Source organism: Cryptotermes secundus, unplaced genomic scaffold, assembly GCF_002891405.2.
Source record: "Cryptotermes secundus unplaced genomic scaffold, Csec_1.0 scaffold546, whole genome shotgun sequence".
Classification (NCBI taxonomy): Eukaryota; Metazoa; Arthropoda; class Insecta; order Blattodea; family Kalotermitidae; genus Cryptotermes; species Cryptotermes secundus.
This window is the reverse complement of record NW_019734970.1, coordinates 755,923-775,347: the sequence shown is the minus strand read 5'-3', so window position 1 is coordinate 775,347 and position 19,425 is coordinate 755,923. Positions and strand designations below refer to the sequence as shown.

Sequence of the window (19,425 nt, the reverse complement as noted above, 5' to 3'; positions counted from 1 at the left end):
ATTTTATGCTATCACTCACAGGTGTCTTATCTTAGTATTTAGTTACTAACAGTATTAGCAACATTAGTAATATTTCATAAATGTATGTATATAGTTCAGTCTTCTTTAGATTTATGTTCACAGATTTATTTGTCATACTTGTATTTTGTTTTAATTATTTTCTGTATATACTCGTGCTAACTTTGTAATTGGCCACTGTGCTGTTGAGTTATTGCACGTAAATAAACATGAATTGAATTGAATTGAATTATTATTATTATTATTATTATTATTATTATTATTATTATTATTATTATTATTGTCATTAGAAACAACAGCTAGGACTGCAAGGAAATGACAGTTTGCGCGTTGACATAAGTTCTTAGTTCTCACTTACACGCAGACCATGTGCCTGACTTTTATTACGTATTGCTGAAAATATGCGGTTAATTGTTCTTATCGATTCTTGTCAGTGCGAGTGCAGTATATCGATTTCCGTGCGCACTTACACTCTCGTTTCACGTGTGTGTTGACGAAGCAATGCGATAGGGCACTTGAGAGAGTTATGTAACATTGAGTCATATTTCCTGTAGCAATTGCAGACAGATATTGCAAGATGAGTCTTCTTTCTATTGGTCAGAAAGGAGTGTCAGTCGTTAAACACGCAATCCACTTCCACCGTGGAGTCCAGTGACTGCTAACTGGACGATGTATTGCATAAAACAAACCAGTTTCCGAAGTTTGTATATCGAACTATATCTTTCTGCGTAATATGATTATGCTTTCTTTATAGAATATTTTATATGCGTCTATGAATTATATTTTGGAATAGAAAATCTGGACTTTTGAAGAAATATTACTGCAATATAATAAAATAGTCTTTTTTTGCAGGATATCACAAACCGACAATAATTTCTGAGCGTTTATCACAGTAATTCTCTGAACTGAATTCAGAAATATTCGTCCGCCTGTAAGTAAAGTTTGATTCAATATATTCCAGTTAAGATTCTGGAGGCTATCTTCATGTTTATTACAAGAATTTTCATGATTGAAAAGTTGTCTGAAAAAGTTTATATCTAGTTCATTTCGGACGTGTACAGAATTTTGCATGTCGCGTTTGCAAGAAGCTCTGTCACTGAAACCAATCCTCAGCCAATTGTATCTAAGTCCTCTTTCTTTAAGATCCATTTCAATAGACCTACTGTACACCCCTAGATATGTTCTGCTGAACAAATCTGTGTACGTGTATCCATTTCCGCCTTTTTACCACACCTTGATTCCTACTCTGGCTTTATCTTGTTCCATGTGATGTTTCGTGACATTAACAGCAGAGGATAACGTGTAAAGCATCTGGGTTCATGGTAGTTAGAGAAAGTCCAGTCTTCAGATCTGGTCCACTCAGAGGCGAGGCAGGAAATTCTAGTGAACTAATCGCCATTAGGAATAGCAAACTAGAAAGCAAGTCAGTTTACCGGTGTCCATGTTTTATTATATGTTCCTTGCACTCAACCTGTGAAGTGAATGCACCAGAGGCCATTGGGCCTTGACACTTCCTTCATTTCCCCAAGATCGTTGACAAGATGGCGGCCATACGAATTTCTGGGATCGGAAACAGATCATCGATATTTATAGCAAGGATTTGCATTCCTTGTTTGCTGATTACTACATATCGAATGGTTACCTCCATGAAAATCTCCGTTTCACTTCGGTTTACTACATTTTAGACATTCGGTAGGACTTCTTGGGAGGGTGATCAGCTCGTCGCAAGGCCTCTACGTGTACACAAACACAGAAAAGCGCGCGCACACACACACCGAACATCCATGCCCTGAGTGGGATTCGAACCCACGATCCCGGCTTCCGAGCGAGCGAAGACAGTGTCTGCCTTAGACCGCTCGTCTACCGTGACCGGCATTGTGTATATATAGTAACTTTTCAGAAAATGTTTAAAGGACTGTTGCATATAAGACAGAATATCAGAGAGATTTGTTAATTAATAAACACAACTTATATTTATTTAAAATTAAGAAAACCACAAAGTTTTAGCGAGTACAGCCGCCTTCAGATTTTTCGTCTTCTGAATTTACACAGGCACTCAAACATCTGTGTCTTATTGCAAACACTGTTAAACGTAATTTCCCTATAGATATGTCGTTATCTTCACATTACCCTAAATTCCTTCAAGTAAATCCAAATGGAACCGTTTTAGGGACAATTCTAGTTTCGATAACATGCATAGATCACAAGAAGTCAAACTGACCAAGTGCAGTGGATGTGCCAACACCGGTAAAGCTTTGTGTCTCTTATTAAATCATATTTAAAACTTTCTCGCATTAACTGCATTCTTAAGGAAGAAACTAACTACATTACAGCCCATTGTGAGGAAACATAACCTGAGAATTCGCCTTAGTGCAGGCGGAACCGTTGCAAGTAACGGGCATATGACATCACAGTTTATTCTTAATGATGGATGCCACATGGAAAGATCCCGCACTTAACGAACAGACTTACCCTCCAAGTACAGTATCATACAATACGGTAGTTCGTGATGCTGGTTTTATAATGGACTTCTGGAATTAAGTTTCTATAACGAGCCAATGTTCCGCGTTAGCATAAGTGTGTGTCGGGGACGGGAAGACAGCTTAAAAGCACGTTAGCCTCTAAGCCTAACGGAACAATGTTCAGAGCCGTGTACACACATCATAACGTTTATGCATGCCCGAATTTAAATTTGTCTGGAAGTTAATTATAGTTGAAAACATACTGCTAAACTTTTTGAAAGTCCCCCCTCGGCGCTACAGTTCAGGGTGAGCTTGGGCCTCTTGAACAATCTGCCTCCATTCTTCTCTGTTCTTCCATCCGTCCAAGGCTGATTGTCTGGTTCCTAAACAATTTAGTCTCTACGGTGTGAGGTTGATAGTCTCACGCCCAACCCTCAACCTGGAGGACCAGGATATGCCACTTCGTCTGGTTTCTACCCCTTGACCTTTCCGGCATTGGTAACTCTACCAGTAGCTACGCTACCGCCGGCATAGCTCTCAGGGTCTCAGGAACCCTCAAACTCCACCACCACGATAAGGTGGAGACATCATCGGTGGGGCTTTTTGAAAGTAATGCACCATAAATGGGAGTAAATATGACGGGCTGTAAAAGGGGCGAGTGTCATTTCTCACTGTACCATCATCATCATCATCATCATCATCATCGGTAAACAGGCCTTTATGAGCCATAAACTTTCATGTGATTTTCTGCCAGATTTGTCATTCCTTTTTCGTTTTTTAATTTTGCATTAATTTTTTGAACAACAAGGTCGTGAGCCTTTCATCCTTGCACCCCAAACTGGAGGACCAGGTCCCTGTATTTATGCCCTTCAATGGCATCAGGTTCCCTTTTCGTCACCTTCTAGGGCTCGCAGGGCTAGGATGGAGGTATTCTGACCAGCGTCCACGCGAGTTATTGCCTAAATGGGGATATGCTGACAACAGTGGCCGCGCGGTGTAATGCATGAACTGTCTTCGCCCGCTCGAACACTGGGATTATGAGTTCGAATCAAATCGAGAAATGGATGTTTGCCTACGCTTATTTTGTGTTTGTGTCGTCCTGTGCAGGTAGCGGTCCCATCCAAAGAGTCCTGAATATTAAGAAACTGAAGTGAAGCGAAGCGTTTCACAGATGTCCTAAGGTCCAGAGGGAGTAACAGGAATATGGATGTAGCAAGTCCGTAGGTTCAACCACTACTGCGCGAAATTTTTAGTTGTAATCAGTTGATTGCATGTAACGGGAAGAATGGTTGAAAGAATTCTTTGTTGAATAATACATCTCCAAGAATTGACATAATTTTTAGGGTCTATTTCCTCAGAAAACCGATGAAGTACTTGTAAGGCCTGAAGTTTTCACGGCCGTGACTATGAAGAATGCCGTCTTCTGGGATGTGGCGCCGGGTAGACCTTGTGTCAACCGACGTTTCGAAGGAACGTATCGTCCATCTCAGTCTGCAATCACCTGCTCAAGCTGGTTCCTCGCTCGCGTATTTTTATACCCTGAAGAGTGATGCGATAAATTTCTCCGAAATGTCTGTTCACACAAGATTTACACGGCACCACATCCCAGAAGACGGCATTCTTCGACGAAGTACTTGTTTACTTCAATCACTTCATTTTAATTTAATGCTCTTTAAATTCCTTTCACATTGATTAATTTGTTTTGAAGTTATAATGTCACTGGTATGAACTCGCAGACAGACCTGGAGTACTTCTTTGTCACAGAGGTCAGTGAGATTTGCTTCTGAGTGAGTGAAGTTGATCACGCCAACTCCTTTAGTTAAGAAAGCAGAGAGTGCTGCAGAAGTTACTCAGCTATGTCTCTAGTGCAGATTTTCCTTCGAAATTTGCTCGTTCGTCATCTTTCAGACGCAACGCCAAATCTGTCTATTCCATTTCACTTGGAGAAAAGTGTGGGCGTGTTCCAAAACTCTCATCTCAATAAGAAAAGTATAACATGTAGTTCCTCAGTATCATGAATGCTGCGGGTTGCATGCCTGATAGATACTTATTGGGATTCTGCAACTACATACACCGCTCTAGATAAATTGAGTGAACGCATTTCATACTGGTAACCGGAAGGTCTCGGGTTCGAGTGCCGATGAGGTGGATTCTTTTCAATTTACCTAATTCTTCCAGCCCTGGAGTCGACATAGCCTCCAACAGGAATGAGTACCAGGAATCTTCCTGGAGGGTAAAGGGCGGCCGGCGAGTAAGGCTCACACTCTTGCCGCTATCTGTGAGCCGATTGTCTAGAGATAATGTGGGAGCCTCGACGTCTCACAACCCTATGGGCCTCCACGGCCTGTTACAGGGACAGCTTTAATTACTTTACTTTTTTACTACGTAGCTAACTTACCCTCTGGAGCCACCAAGCCTATCCCTGCAGAAAAAGGAGTAATCCAGCCAGAGATGCGATAGATTAAGGGGAGCGCAATCAAGTTGGGATAGGACACGTCAGAATTCTTTGCTTGCTTCCACTGCAGTAACAAACATGATACTGACATTTGGGGAGTTCCACCGTCAAACCCGCGTATGATAATAAACTGCATTCATTATCCGCTTTCTGTCTCACAACCCCATGGGGCTTCACGTCCTGTTACAGGTATAACTTTACCTTTCTGTACGTTTAGTAAGTTTAACTTTGCAACAGTAGATTTTCTCTGTAACAAATGAATGAACACCAAGGTTAATGAGGTAGGCAAAATGGCAGGGAAGGCATATGTGCTCCAGACCGCAGTATGAATGTGCAGGCCTTCAAACTGAAATATGAAAGTCATATCGATATCCTAAACGCTTGCTCTCGTCCAGTTCAGTGAATGCGGGGACATGGGCACGGTACGTACGGAGAATTCAATTTCGTTGTTTATCTTTGCCTTTCTAGTTGATCCCTAGAGACGACTGGTGAAAGACTTCCGAGAATTGTTACATTTTTAATGAAAAACGTGAGTCAAGTGGTTTCGTGCATGAGTGGCGTTAGAAGGCCCGTATTCCTTCTGCTTCCTACAATTTATTAATCGACTGGCTTAATATTTTGGCTAAGAAACAGGAGTCACCCACGTTTATTATTTTAATAGCTTCTCTTCTTTGGATCAACTTGAATGCAGGAAACAAGAAATGCGTGCAGAATATTTATGGGCAAGTATCTTATAAAACAGAGACCGCGCCGTAGCTCAAGCAGTTAGTCGCTGGCTTCCCACCGCCCGGGTTCCATCCCGGGGCTGGTCAAGTGGGATTTGTGGTGGACAAAGTGGCGCTGGGGCAGGTTTTCTCCGAGTATTTCGGTTTCTCCTGGCAATCTTCATTCCACCAATTGCTCCACAATCACCCTCACCTATCATCTGGGGCTGGTACAATAGGCCAGAAGTGGCCGCAGTACAAGGGACTTAGTCCCACCCCACTAGCAGTAAAAAATATCTTATAAAACACATGTTTGAGTGATCAAAATAACAATAGAATAGTAGTATTACTTTGAATGTTAAAGAAATATGTTGTGAGAATTTTAATGATGTAAATTGTCCCAGCATAAATTCAGAGAGAGGCTTTTGTGTAAGTGTCGTTGAAGTTTATTGTACCGTTACAACAGAAGTAGTTAGGCCCCCTCCATCTCGAATGTTCTGTACCCTAACATCGAAATCTTAGAAATTCAGACCCCACACGTTTAGATAATGGAGATACATCCTTCTTGCACTAAATGCTTCAATCTAAATTCAATATTCCGGCCGCCCTCGCGTTTAACTTCTCGTGACTCTGAACACGGCTATCATTAAAACATGAGCACGATTGGATAATTACATCAAATCGCATTCATTTGTCCATCAGTATTCTACTTTCTCCAGTAGCTTCTGTAGAGATGGGCCAATTTACTCAAACTGTTTATAGTTGTACTCAAATCTGCTGTGTGGATGTTGCGATAGTATTCTCATGGTCAATATAGCGTGACTACTTTCTCTTTAGCATTCACTGCTTGTGTTATTCTTGATTTCAGCATTCAGCACAAACCAATGCGGTGGCCATGATGGGAAACATTGAATTGCTGAATAGCTCGTATTATTATTTTATCTCGCGTTGTTCTGTGTTGCGTAAAGATAAAACTTTTTCAGAGTCTGGTCCTCCAGTTGAGGCGCCTTACCATTTGTCTGCATCTGGATTTGGAAAATGTCAAAAATGGAGTAGGCCACGGCACGAGGCTTTCACCTAACGCAGCTCGTAGAGAGTCTGGACATGCAGTGTGCACAGGTCAAGGCTGCAAGAGGAGTAGGGGAAAGGCGGAGCAAAAGAAGGGGTCCCCACAGCATATTTAGGAGTATTCCTGCCGTCTAGAACAATATATTAATACGTAGCTGTCACAGAGTTTTAAGGAGGTTTATAATAAGCAGGGCCCGGATTTTTATGACCTGAAAATATTTAAAAAGTGACCTATAAAATGACCGAAAAAATCCAGAAAAATGACCTAAAATATGACCCAAAAATGTAATATGCAGGGCCCGGATTTTGATGACATGAAAATATTCAAAAAATGACCTATAAAATGACAGAAAAGTCCAGAAAAATTACCTAAAAGAGAAAAGAAAGAATATTTCGCTTCCATGTTATTCACATTTCAGATAACATATGAAGAAAAATTCCCTAAAATGGCCAAAAATGACAAGAAATACCCTTAAAAGTCCAAAAATTTACCAAAAAATTACCTATAAAATTTACATTTCTGTAACCAGCAGCTCATATCCGAGATTTATATATTTAAGAGCAACGCACAGGATACAAGGAAAAATAGACGACGTCATCAAAATCCGGGCCCTGATAATAAGTATTACAAATATTTTGTGCAACTTTAATTTTAACTTTTACTGCTAATTGTAAATTAAATTATGTATATAAAACTTACAAGAACACAATATGGATCCATATTTAATTAAGACGCAATTCAAGAACTAATGTTTGTATTATTGTACGCCTGATGATGACCCAATATGAGTCGAAACACCTAGCGTCAACAGGCAATAGACAAATGCTGATACAGTAGTATCTATTTTGTTTTTTCGGAAATATTGCTGTGTAGACTTCCCCCAATATATACTGAGTGTTTCATGACTTTAGGGCATAACTGCAGGAGGTGATTTCCTAAGTCTTTGTGATCAAAAAAGTTCATATAAACATGTGTCCGATTTTGGACGGTTACGGAGTAATGACCGGGTTTTCATTCCCGTACACGCCCTCGTGTGAACCGCGTCTGTCAGCTGGCAGGTCGCTACTTTTAGCCAGCTACAGACAGAGCGTTCTCGTTATCTCGACACTTGAGAGCTACCTAAGGCGGGGTGGGTTGGTATGTCCGGCGCGGTTCACAACCGAACGACAGCCTGTGTTGCGGCCGGCGGTGACATTTTCGACAATCATCTTAAGTACCAATAAATTCAAATTAAAGGTAATTTCACGAAGATAACTTTACATTCATACTTTAATTGTATCATGTATTATGTTGGTTTATTATTTTGTTCCGTTTATTGTCAGTAATCGTTACATTCTATTCTGAGTTTAAAACGGTCATAAATCCGTAACCGTCCAAAATCGGACACATGTTTATATGAACTTTTTTGATCACAAGGACCTAGGAAATCACCTCCTACAGTTATGTCCTAAAGTCGTGAAACACCCTGTATATCATATATCCTATGTAAGAGAAGGAAATGTGGTAAAGGAGTGGGAGAAGAAAATGAGGCGAGGAAGTAGAAGAAAAATGAAAGAAGAGGAGAAGAAGGAGAAGGAACAGAGGAACAAGAAATGAGGGAAGAGAAACAGGAGGAGAATAAAGGGAAGGAAAGGAGAGGTAAGGTGGAAGGGGAAGACGAAGAGACAATTTACACTGGGACAAGCAAAGAAAACGAAATAGGGAGAGAAGGAAAACGAAAAGATGGAATGAAATGAGGCAGAAGGAAATAAGTGAAAGAATGCAGCATTAAAGAATGAGATAGGACAACAAAGTAATTGTTCTTTTTTCCCCCATATACACGTATCATCTGCATCTGATAGTTTGGGTCCGAAAGGGACAGTTACGCTATTTATATCAGAAAGCATAGGATGGGCGGAACTTATAGCACGTATGTGGAAATTTAAAATGTATATTTTTTCGGAACAATGCAAAAGAAAACAATGTGAGATCTAATCCTATATGGAGATTAATATGGAAATGGACCGTTCAGAAAGAGTGTGAGAAGATCTAGATTGGATTCAAGTGGCTCAGGATGAACCCAACGATGGGCATTTGTGAATATGGCGATGGAGCTTCGGGTTACAAAAAAGGGTACACTTTAGGTCAGGCCAGAAGGCGTTAATTTTTCAAATACTGAAACTTACACGAAGAAGTTAGACATTTTCCAAGTCACAAGAAAAAGAAGTCACTCCTTTGTTCTACGTTACACAGCAGGTGATTGCTTCTCTACCGATAAAAGGTAAAGTTGTCCCTGCGCTTAACTATTTACGCACTACGCCATGAAGGCGTATGGGGGAGTGAATGTAGAGACCCACGTTTTCTTGGCCTCGGCACTAGTTGGAGGTGAGTGGTCAGCTTCACGTCCCGATCGCTTTACCCCCGGAGAAAGAGCCCACGGTATCCATTGGATATGAGGCTGGGTGGACCCCAGAGCAGGTCTGGACGACGTGAAGTGAAAATTCTTGCCCCCATCGAGACTCGAATCCAAACCCATTGACCGTCCAACCCGTAGCCACTCACTACACCGACTGAGCTACCCCGGCTCCTGCTTCTCAACTAATACGAAAAGAAATCCGGAACGACAAAGCATTCAACTTGGAGCGTGGTTCTTTAGTTTTGTTTCTGAATTCTGTGAAGTCAGTGGTAAACATTCTGGTTACATGAAAGCAGGGATTTTCTACAACACCTGGTCAAGAAAGAACTCGTGATGTGAGGCTTCAGAATATATGGTAAGATGATTGGAACAAGGTTCACGGATGACGTCTGCAGACTTGTGAATCTTCTGGGTCAGCCCAGCTTTCAGATCGACGCGCATGCTCTGAACGCGCCAGCTTATGAGACAAGCAGCGATTAAGATCTGTTGTTGCATTCGAACGTTGCGTGGAAACGTCACGAAGTGTGCACGGACACAACGTCACAGCGTCAGGCTTTTCTTTCTCACACCTTCATTTTTTCGTTCTTGTGTAAAAAAGAAACAAATGAATTGTAATATTTAATTTCCTCGGGGAGGTGACTGTGACGAGTACAGTTTTCTGGGATATGATGCCTTGTAACTTAACAGAAAGTTATCGAAGTTTCGGAGGAATATACTGCCTCCATTTCCAGGGTTGAAGAGCAGAGCTATGATTGTCTGCTTCCTCAGCTTACTCTTGGACCCTTTAGATGGATGCAGTGTGTCTCCTCTGAACGTCGGCAAATTTCAAGCAGATAACATGACATAGCATTCCTGTATCTTCAAAATAAAGTTTTGTCAGAAGAAGAGGTAAGAAAAAGCAAGAAAAAAAAAACAAGCGAACATATTTTTGACGTAATTGTGTCAAATATATATTGTATTAGCCCGCAAGCGAACTATACCGACCGAGCGAACGCATCTTGTTGGCGAAGTTAGTGTCAACTTTAGCGGATAGAGGGTGTCACGTGGTCAGCGCAACGGATCCCCACGGCCATTAATCTCGGTTTTCTAGACCGGAGCTGCCATTTCCTTCAAATAGCTCCTCAGTTATCATCACGAGGCTGAATGGACCCCGTTCCAGAACCACTACTTATCAGAAAATCTGGTAGCGCCGGGAATCGAACCCGGGATCTCTGGCTCTGTAACCAGGAACTCTGACCACTAGACCACAGAGGCGGTCCTGAGATGCGGACAGGATCGCAAAATAAACCATAAAGAATCGAGAGCAATGAGGAAGTAATAACGGCGGAGACCGCATTTGACAATTCATTGAACTGTTTTCCGGTTTATGACTCGAAAGTCAAGGTCCCCCCGACTCGACTTTGTGCGGAGCTAAGTCACGTCCGCAGGCAGAGGAAGACCTGGAAGTGAGGCGACTGGAAATAAGGCTTCGACGCCTTTGTCTCCTTCTCTACACGTGTTCAGCATGTATGAGAGTTAAATGGGCTCAGCTCTCCATGTCCGACAGCTAAATTTATCTCTGAATCTAAGCGAAATCTCATAAAGACGTATGGGGGCGTGTAAGATCTCATGTATTCAGAATATCATTAGTGGAGACGAGTGAGTTGCTTCATGCTCGGCTACTTTAATCCTGGGAAGCTGCTCCCGAATACCAGTTGGAGAGGAGACCATGTGGGTCCAGGAAAGAAATTTTTAAGTCCCCAATCAAGATTTGAATCTCGTCTGTCCAGTCATTTTATTGGCTGAACTGTATTTACTCATGAAAGACCATGGTTTATAAATTACAATGTAATAAGCAGTGCTTAGGGGGCACTATGCAACAAGCCGGAAGGTCGCGGGATCGAATTCAGATGAGGTGGATTTCTTTTCAATTTATCTAATCCATCCAGTTGCACTATGGCCCTGGGGTCGACTCAACCGCTAACAGAAATGAGTACCAGGAATATTCCTGGGGTAAAGGGCGACCGACGTGTAAGGCTGACAACCTCACCGCCATCTGTGAGTCGATTGTCTGGATAATCTTGGAGCTTCGACCTCTCACAACATATAACAGCTCCAGCCGGGAACGAATTAGGAAACCACGAAAATCCTCAGTCAGTATAACAATTAACGCTGCCGGGATTCAAACTGGTCTCTACCCACATGTAGGTAATGAGCGTTACAGCCCTCTTCCGTTACATTCTGATATTGATCAGTGGCGGATTTGCTAATGCTGACAGAAAAGTCATGTACTCCTATTAAAATTACTGTTTTCAGGCGCCGGAATTTATTCCGCCACTACCCTGAGTTCCGTGATTGTGTTTATTGCTCGAAATAACAAGACACGTAGCTTCAGCGCTTCCTGGGTACAGACACGAAGATTGCTCCTATAAATTTATGGGCTGTGCCGGGGGGGGGGGCAGCGTCACGGTGGTAAATATCGTGTTCTCTGTGTGAACTGGGCTTTGACGAGTTGTTCCCCTGGCTGCGTGGAGAATCAAGAGGTCTCTCAGATTACAGATTAGACAGATGCGGCTTTTCTCACAGACGTTCAGGAAGATACAGAGCGTCTCTCTCATAGTGTCATTGTTGTTGCCGCTATCATTATCATCAGCCTATCACCGTGGCCAATACGTTCTAGAACAGTCGTTACTTGGTAGACCTACAGAAGTCCTGTTAGTTTATTCAGCTCAGCCGTGTTATGACCATGTCCATCTCGCTATTGGATCATTCATTCATTCATCAGTAATCTGTCAGACGACAGGTCCACAGTCTCTTCCAAAACAGTTCCTCCACTTAATGTGATCCAGAGCTTTCTCCTTCAAATAAATATATCCTCTTTTGTCCCCAAGGTCATCCAGCATCTTCTTACGTCTTCTTGTTCGCATACATGGTATCTCTGTTTTTGGAAACAGACTATCCAGGAAAAGTGATAATGTGGTAGTTTTTCCATTTGCTTTCCACATCGCAGTACAACAGCCGTTCAAACCACTCTGGTCACGCCTGTTGCTATACGAACTTGAACCATCTCGAGCATCATTTGCTCTGTGCTTCAAGTCGCTGCTGATGACGCTGCTTCCGGCATCAATTTTTGGTTTTTGGTGTCCCTCTTCGTCTGATGCCTACCCTTTGACCTGTCCAGCAAGGGAGGCCCTGCCAGTAGGTACGCTACCGCTGGTATAGCTCTCAGGGTCCTTGGCATACTCAAACCCCTCACCACGATAAGGTGGAGACACCAACGAAGGGGTACTGGATCACATCCTGAGCTAAATGAATCTATGTAGGATTTGAGGATCTCATAGCGGTTGTTTTGAAGAATTGTATCTTCTGGGATATAACGCCGTGAAGTCCTTTAAAAATCAACCGACGTTCCGGAGGTACATGTCACATTCATCTTGTCTCTCTCTCTCTTTACCTCTCTCCTTCCGCTCCCACTTTGGGGCATAGGGCTGCTTTCGCAATTTCATAATCACTTTACAGACGGTAGGACTCCTTAGACGGGTGATTAGCCCTTCGCAAGGCTTCTACCTAAGCACAGAACAAGACAAACACAGAATAAACGCATACACATACCAAACTTCCATGCCTTATGTGGGATTCGAACCCAAGATCCCGGCTTCCGAGCGAACGAAGACAGTACATGACTTAGACCGCGCGGCTACCGTGACCGGTGCCTTCATTTTCAGGATCGAAGAATAAACCAAGCTTTGTTTTCTACCTCCTTCACGCTGGTTTCTTTCTTTATATATTATTCCGCCCTGAATCCCTGGGGTCTAGTGGCCAGATTTTCTGGCTATAGATCAAGAGGTCCGGGTTCGATTCCCAGCGCTACCAGATTTCCTGAGAAGTGGTAGGTCTGGAACGGGGTCCACTCAGCCTCGTGAGGATGACTGAGGAGCTATTTCAAGGAAACAGCGGCTCCGGTCCAGAAACCCGAAATTAACGACCCTGGGGATTCGTTGCGCTGACAACGCGACACTCTCTATCCGCTAACACTAACTTCACCGACAAGCGGCGGTCGCTCGGTCGGTTTACTTCGCTTGCGGACTACAGGCCACGGAGTTTTTTTTGTATATGGAGATATGTTCCTCCGAAACATCAGATTATTTTCAACAGAATACACAGTGTTATATCACAGATGACAGAACTCTTCAGATGACTCCCGTATACATCTTCTCTTCGGATTCAATTTATTTCTCGTATCTGCTCCTAGCATCCGAAGTTGTCTCTACCCAAGAACCTCACGCAGCCTGCAGCGACGGGCCTGCATTTACATAACTATATCATCAGAACAAATCACGACTATCATTATTCTAACAGAAGAGAAGATAAGCAATCATGGTAGGTATCGTGAGATATTTCGTTATCACGGAAGAGATAGCGATTAAAATTTAATAATTCCGTGAATGTGAAATAAAGTTGAATTGCGTCATATACCGGTACCGTGATTCTTTGTGCCTCCCGTAAACAGTGAATTCGTAAAGCAGTCGTTTCGCGTCTCAGAGACTCTGCATTGCAAAGGCTCTGAACATTTTCTTTCCAGGACCTAACATAACATGAATTCGTGAGATCTGAGATTCTCACAGCAATTATGAACATTATTGTCTTCTAAGATATTACACCGTATAGTCTGGTAGGTATTTATAGACGTATTTTCCTCGGTCGTGAAGCGGCAGGCTCGGTCACGGTAGCAGAGTGGGCTAAGACATGTACCGCCTTCGCTTGCTCGGAAGCCAGGATCGTGGGTTCGAATCCCACATAAGGCATTGATGTTTGTGTGTGCGTTTATTCTGTGTTGTGTTGTTCTGTGTGTAAGTAGCGGCTTTGAGACGGGCTGATCCCCCATCTAAGGAGTCCTACCGACCGTGTATAGGATTAAGAAACTGAAAAAGCGGCCAAGGTTCACAACGGCTTTGGAGCCATGGATGGATGGATGGATGGATATAGATAGCTGTGTTGAAAGAAAGACATACACCGTGTAGACAAAACAGAAAGATTTTTTTATGTTAAAGCAAGTGGTATATATAGTTTACCACTATATTTAAAGGACTGACGATGGTGCAGTATGTATCCTTACAACACGTGATCACTTGGTGCTCTCCCGAAAATGGAGAACCTACTTTGAATTTTATATTGTTTCCACCTCATAAATTCCCACGGCCGCCATGTTATTGTTGTCCGTGCTGGTGGTGCTCTCAGAAGTGTAAAGAAAACACATTTAAAGAGGTGATCATTAGCATGACATTATAACGAGTACTATCCGAAGACTGTACACAGATGTTTACATTCTTTCCTGTCAGACGTACAGATATTCCTGGATCGATTGTTAACAGTTCACAAGAACTAACACTGATCCCTCGGAACACTGTAAGTTTGCTCAAAGGCTAACCTGCCACATCCATCTTGACATGAAGCAGAAGAGTGAGGACCCCGAGGCTAGTACTAAACATGTGACTCAATTTATGTTACGCTTAAAGTCTAGGAGAGGCTAGCTGGCATTGCATAACGGCAGTGCTCTCATGTGTCATAGCGTGACATGTTTGTGGAGGCTGCTTGGAAGTGACGTGACGGCCAGTGACAAATCGCAAATTGCTTGCAAGGAGCAGGAAGCTCATCCAAATACAGTGGAACTAATTGCAAATTCCGGTACCTTCTTGCAGGAAAACACTAAGCATATTCGTTATAAATATCAGTCATTTAATGTTCAGGAGAATAATCCCTGTGACATGAATGAATTGTGTGGGCTAATTGATTTGTTACTGAACGTTCAACCATATTATTGTCGCTATACTTCAACCCTTTACTCTTCGCCAACATAATTGTAACGATCAAGCCAAGGAGAATGACATGGGCAGGACATGCAGCACGAATGTGTGAGAAGAGGAATGCACGTAGGATATTGGTGGAAAAAACTGAAGGAAAGAAGCCACTAGGAAGACAAAGACGTAAGTGGGCGGATAATATTAAAATGTGTCCATAAAATGCTGGGAAGTTCTTGAGTAGCTACACAATTGGAAGCTTTTCAAGAAGAGCTCAGCTCCATGAGTGAGTGAGTTAGAGAGGTAGGATGGGGTGGTATGAGCTGGAATGATCTGGCTTAGGATAAGGACTAGTAGAGGGCTCTTTTGAACATGGTACTGAACCTTCATGCCCATAAAATTTTGGGAAATTCTTGAGGAGCTACACAACTGGAGGCTTCTCAAGAAGGGCTCAGCTCCATGGAGTTAGTTGCATTTCAACCTTTCAAAATACAATGGTAACTAAATTTATCACCTCTATTAGCACTGAAACAGTTTTATTTTTGCACACATGGTGTCAATTTGTGTCATATGATTCTTACAATAAACAACATTGAATTCCCTAAGAAACATTAACCGGTTGGTATTTTCAATAGAGACACTGTGTTCTCTGTGAGGTAAGAGCTGATTTTTTTTAAGTATTATTTAGATGAACTTCATAATTCACGAGGTTAAGGAAACACCAAAACTCTTTGAGGACGATCTGTGGACTGGTGGTCGAACCTTCAGTTCCTCAAGCCACAAAGAGTTTTACATTACCAAAAGACAAATTCACTTTTATCTCTGCTGTTTGCACGATATTCACTAAATGGATTCGCAGTTTGGGGGGGGGGGTTACATTCATTTCTATATCTCGTCTTAAAATTTACTCGACGAAATTAGTTGGACTTTATACAGCAAATAAGATATAAAATTTGTGACGATGTTACATTAGTACAAGTATTATGTTTCTGGACATTATCCATTGTCCTGTCGTTATCTGAATCACCGTTCTCTTTATATTACAAAACACAACGTTTCGGAGACCTGATTCTGTCTCCGTCTTCAGGTAAAACATACTCAATTGGGCTCAATCTAGAGCCAGTCCCTATCTCCGAGAAGAGACAGAACCCAGTCTCCGGAAAGTTGTGTTTTGTAATATAAAGAGAACGGTGATTCAGATGACGACAGGATGAAAGACTATGCCCAGAAACACAATATTTGTACTTTATATCATCAAATAGCAGACGAAGGTCACTAATGAACCAAATAAGTATGTCAAACATAAAAAAGAATTATGCTAATTCAAAGCCATTTAGTACCGTTCATTTGAGAAAAGACGTGTGCGAAAAGCATCGTCACTGCTTCTGTAGTCACAATTGCTGCATTGAAGTCAGTGAAAATGACAGTATCCTTCAACCTTTTCATTTGTTCCAGTTCTATTGCAACAACCCTCCTCTAAACAAGTCTACGAATTTGCACTGCTGCAGAGATTATCAAAACAGAACTGGAATGGGGAATACTTCACATCTGCACTGAAATCATCAATAATTTTTACGAGGGGAAAAGTTGCCTTTCAAAAATTCTTGTCGTAATCTTAATTCAAGCGGGTTCTTTGTCTTTGGTGGGCACCGGAGTTTAACAAGTAATTATTTGGAGTGTCTGCAGAGGTTTCCATTTGGTATGAAAATACAATAGGCACAAGAATATCAGAAGTGAAGAAATGCAGTGAAAATAAGCACTAAAACAAGTTGAAACACCGAAATATTTAAAAGCAATTGTAAACCAGACGGAGTGTAGTCCCTGGTCCTTCAGTTTGGGGGTTGGGCTTGGGGCTGACGATCCCACACCAACAATTTACTGTTACGAAGCCATAGAGGCGGCCAAGACCCACACACGGTTGCAGCGCCAGTAAAGAAGAAGAAGAAGAAGTTATAAGAGACCACGATGCTCTGAGCGTATTTTCGGGAACTGCTCAGTTGAAATCTTGGTCACGATACCAGGGATCCTGACTGAAGTTTTCCGTGGCTTTCCTAAATCCCTCCAGTCCAATGCCAGGACAGTATCTTGACTGGACCACGACCGTTATCTTCCAAATCCTTTGCAATTCATCAACCATCCTATCCGTCTCTATACAGTCTGGAGTTGCTAGGTTCAAATCTTCTCCTCGACAACAGATATCCTGAGATATTTCGTGGATTTCCTCAGTACCTTGGTGAAGCCACGACCTCTTTCCAAATCCCAGATTTTTCTGCCATCCTACCATCAGACGCTATATAGTCTGACAGGGTTGTTGAATATCCCAGAAGCCCTCATGAAGTAGACGACTAGTAAGAAGACCAAACCAGAGACCTCGTCACACCACTAGACATAGGAGGATGGACGCTCCATAGAGTCTGCTGCGGCTATTGTAATGTAGTTCATGCAGGAAGTGTTACCAGATGCTTGTCCCAAAGTGAAGGGCACACAAGTGCCTTACATTAATGGATGATCCTCTCTGTGTGTGAAGAAACGAGAAAGGTTCAGTTGGTATGTGGAGCATTATGAGGGGCACTGCGTCCCTCTTACTGAGGGGGTCAGTGTCATGGAAACGTGCAAGCTCCAGTTGCCTTGCCTTATCTTGCATCAGAAGGTAGACTTAGGATATCATCACGCCCGTGTAATTAGCTTTTATCATGACACTGGTTCAACTGAAATATTTCATAGCACTGAATGATATGGGAAGATGATGATAATTATTGATTAGGTTAATTAATGACGTTAGTTAACTAAATAGGTTGTATATATGACGATCACAATGACTGCGCAGTCTAAGGCATGAACTGTCTTCGCTCGCTCGGACACTGGGATCGTCGGTTCGAATACCACTCGAGGCATCGATGTCTGTGTGCGTTTATTCTGTTTGTGCTGTCCTGCGTGTAGCCACAGGCTGATTCTCCCCGGCTAAGGAGTCTAACCGCCTTTGTAAAAAGATCAAGAAACTGAAAAAGTGGCATAGAACCAACAAACGGATATAGAGCGATAGATAAATAGATAGATACGCCGCGCCATAGCTCAAGCGGTTAGTCGCTGGCTTCCCACCATGGCGACCTGGGTTCGATCCCGGGTCTGGTCAAGTGGGATTTGTGGTGGACAACTTGGCACTGGGACAGGTTTTCTCCGAGTACTTCGGTTTCCCCTGCCAATCTTTATTCCACGAATTGCTCCACAATCACCCTCACCTATCATTTGGGGCTGGTACAATAGGCCTGAAGTAGCCACAGTACAAGGGACTTAGTCCCACTCCACTAGCATTAGATAGATAGACAGACAGACAGACAGACAGACAGACAGACAGACAGACAGACAGACAGACAGACAGACAGACAGATAGATAGATAGATAGATAGATAGATAGATAGATAGATAGATAGATAGATAGATAGATAGATAGATAGATAGATAGATAGATAGATAGATAGATAGATAGATAGATAGATAGATAGATAGATAGATAGATAGATAGATAGATAGATAGATAGATAGGTTATACTATATACTCATATATATTTCGATGAAATGTGGAAATGATCATAAAAGCTGACTGGGTTATTTAATGAACATATTTATAGAAAATATGATATTATTTTCGGAAGGAATTATAAGAGATCATGAATGTTGATTAATGACACTGTATCAAGTACTTAGTTTAAAAAACGTTAAGATTATAATAGAAGAAAATAATGAATGTTGGTTCTTTTATTTGATGATACTGTTTCAAATGCGTAGGTTACAAATGTTCGGCTGATGGGAGAAGATGAAAAGGAACTTTCATTAGGTTTTCTTATTATGGAGTTCGAGCTGTTGCTGATGGATAGAGGATGGAAGGTGAGCATGAACGAGCAACTGGGAACTGTGTGAGTACATTTTACACTGATATCTATGAGACAAAACCGAGCTCGTCCGTATGATTCATGTACGAAATTTCTGAACGAATTTTTACGGGCTTTTGCATTTTAAATATATATTACAAATTTTGAGAGCAGTTTTATTTTGCTTTTTATTATTTCAGTATGGCCCCTAATTTATATGAAATTTAAATGTAACTTTGTCGGGTTTCTCGAGAATATCCATCGTATGTGATGGATGATTGAAGTGTACAGTCTCCATTTGGTACATTTTCTATATGGCGAACCAAACAGGACAGAGTTTTTCGCTTTGTTGTTACGTCATGTTCGTGGATTCCAAATGCGAAAGTAATCTCAGTTACTTATGAGAGAATCAGAAGATGGCAACAAGAAATGGAAGTGTTGGTGTTACTTGTCAACCGTTGCCAAAAAAGGCCTCTCGATTGTCATTATTATTGTGTTTCGAAGTACTCCCAGTAGAGGGGAAGTGACCAGTAGTAATCAGACCCCTCCTCTCTTTGAAGAGGAAATTCCATTTTAAAAACATGTAAAAACCTTGGAGAGAACAAAAATATGGTCGTGGGTACTCACGGGACCAAAAGACAAGATTGATTGTGCTGGTGAGGGTCAGACGCAACTT

General features: G+C 42.0%; 2 protein-coding genes across 6 annotated transcripts in view; one reads left to right on the top strand and one right to left on the bottom strand.

Moving 5' to 3' along the window:
* Positions 1 to 19,425, top strand: part of LOC111869108 — a 93,173-nt gene that overhangs the window by 42,721 nt on the left and 31,027 nt on the right. For 3 of the 5 annotated variants that reach the window (XR_004513512.1, XR_002843613.2, XM_033753290.1), the window contains one exon: positions 18,667 to 18,794. Coding sequence is in view for 3 of the 5 variants with exons in the window: in XM_033753290.1 (XP_033609181.1) it covers positions 18,667 to 18,794 (128 nt within the window). In the remaining 2 variants the exon portion in view is untranslated. Of the gene's footprint in view, positions 1 to 6,622; positions 6,963 to 18,666; positions 18,795 to 19,425 lie in introns of those variants that run through there. The other 2 variants (XM_033753288.1, XM_033753289.1) reach the window with 2 other exon arrangements.
* The window catches only part of LOC111869106 (heparan sulfate 2-O-sulfotransferase pipe), an 80,912-nt gene that overhangs the window by 44,568 nt on the left and 16,919 nt on the right, over positions 1 to 19,425 (bottom strand). The window lies entirely within an intron of this gene.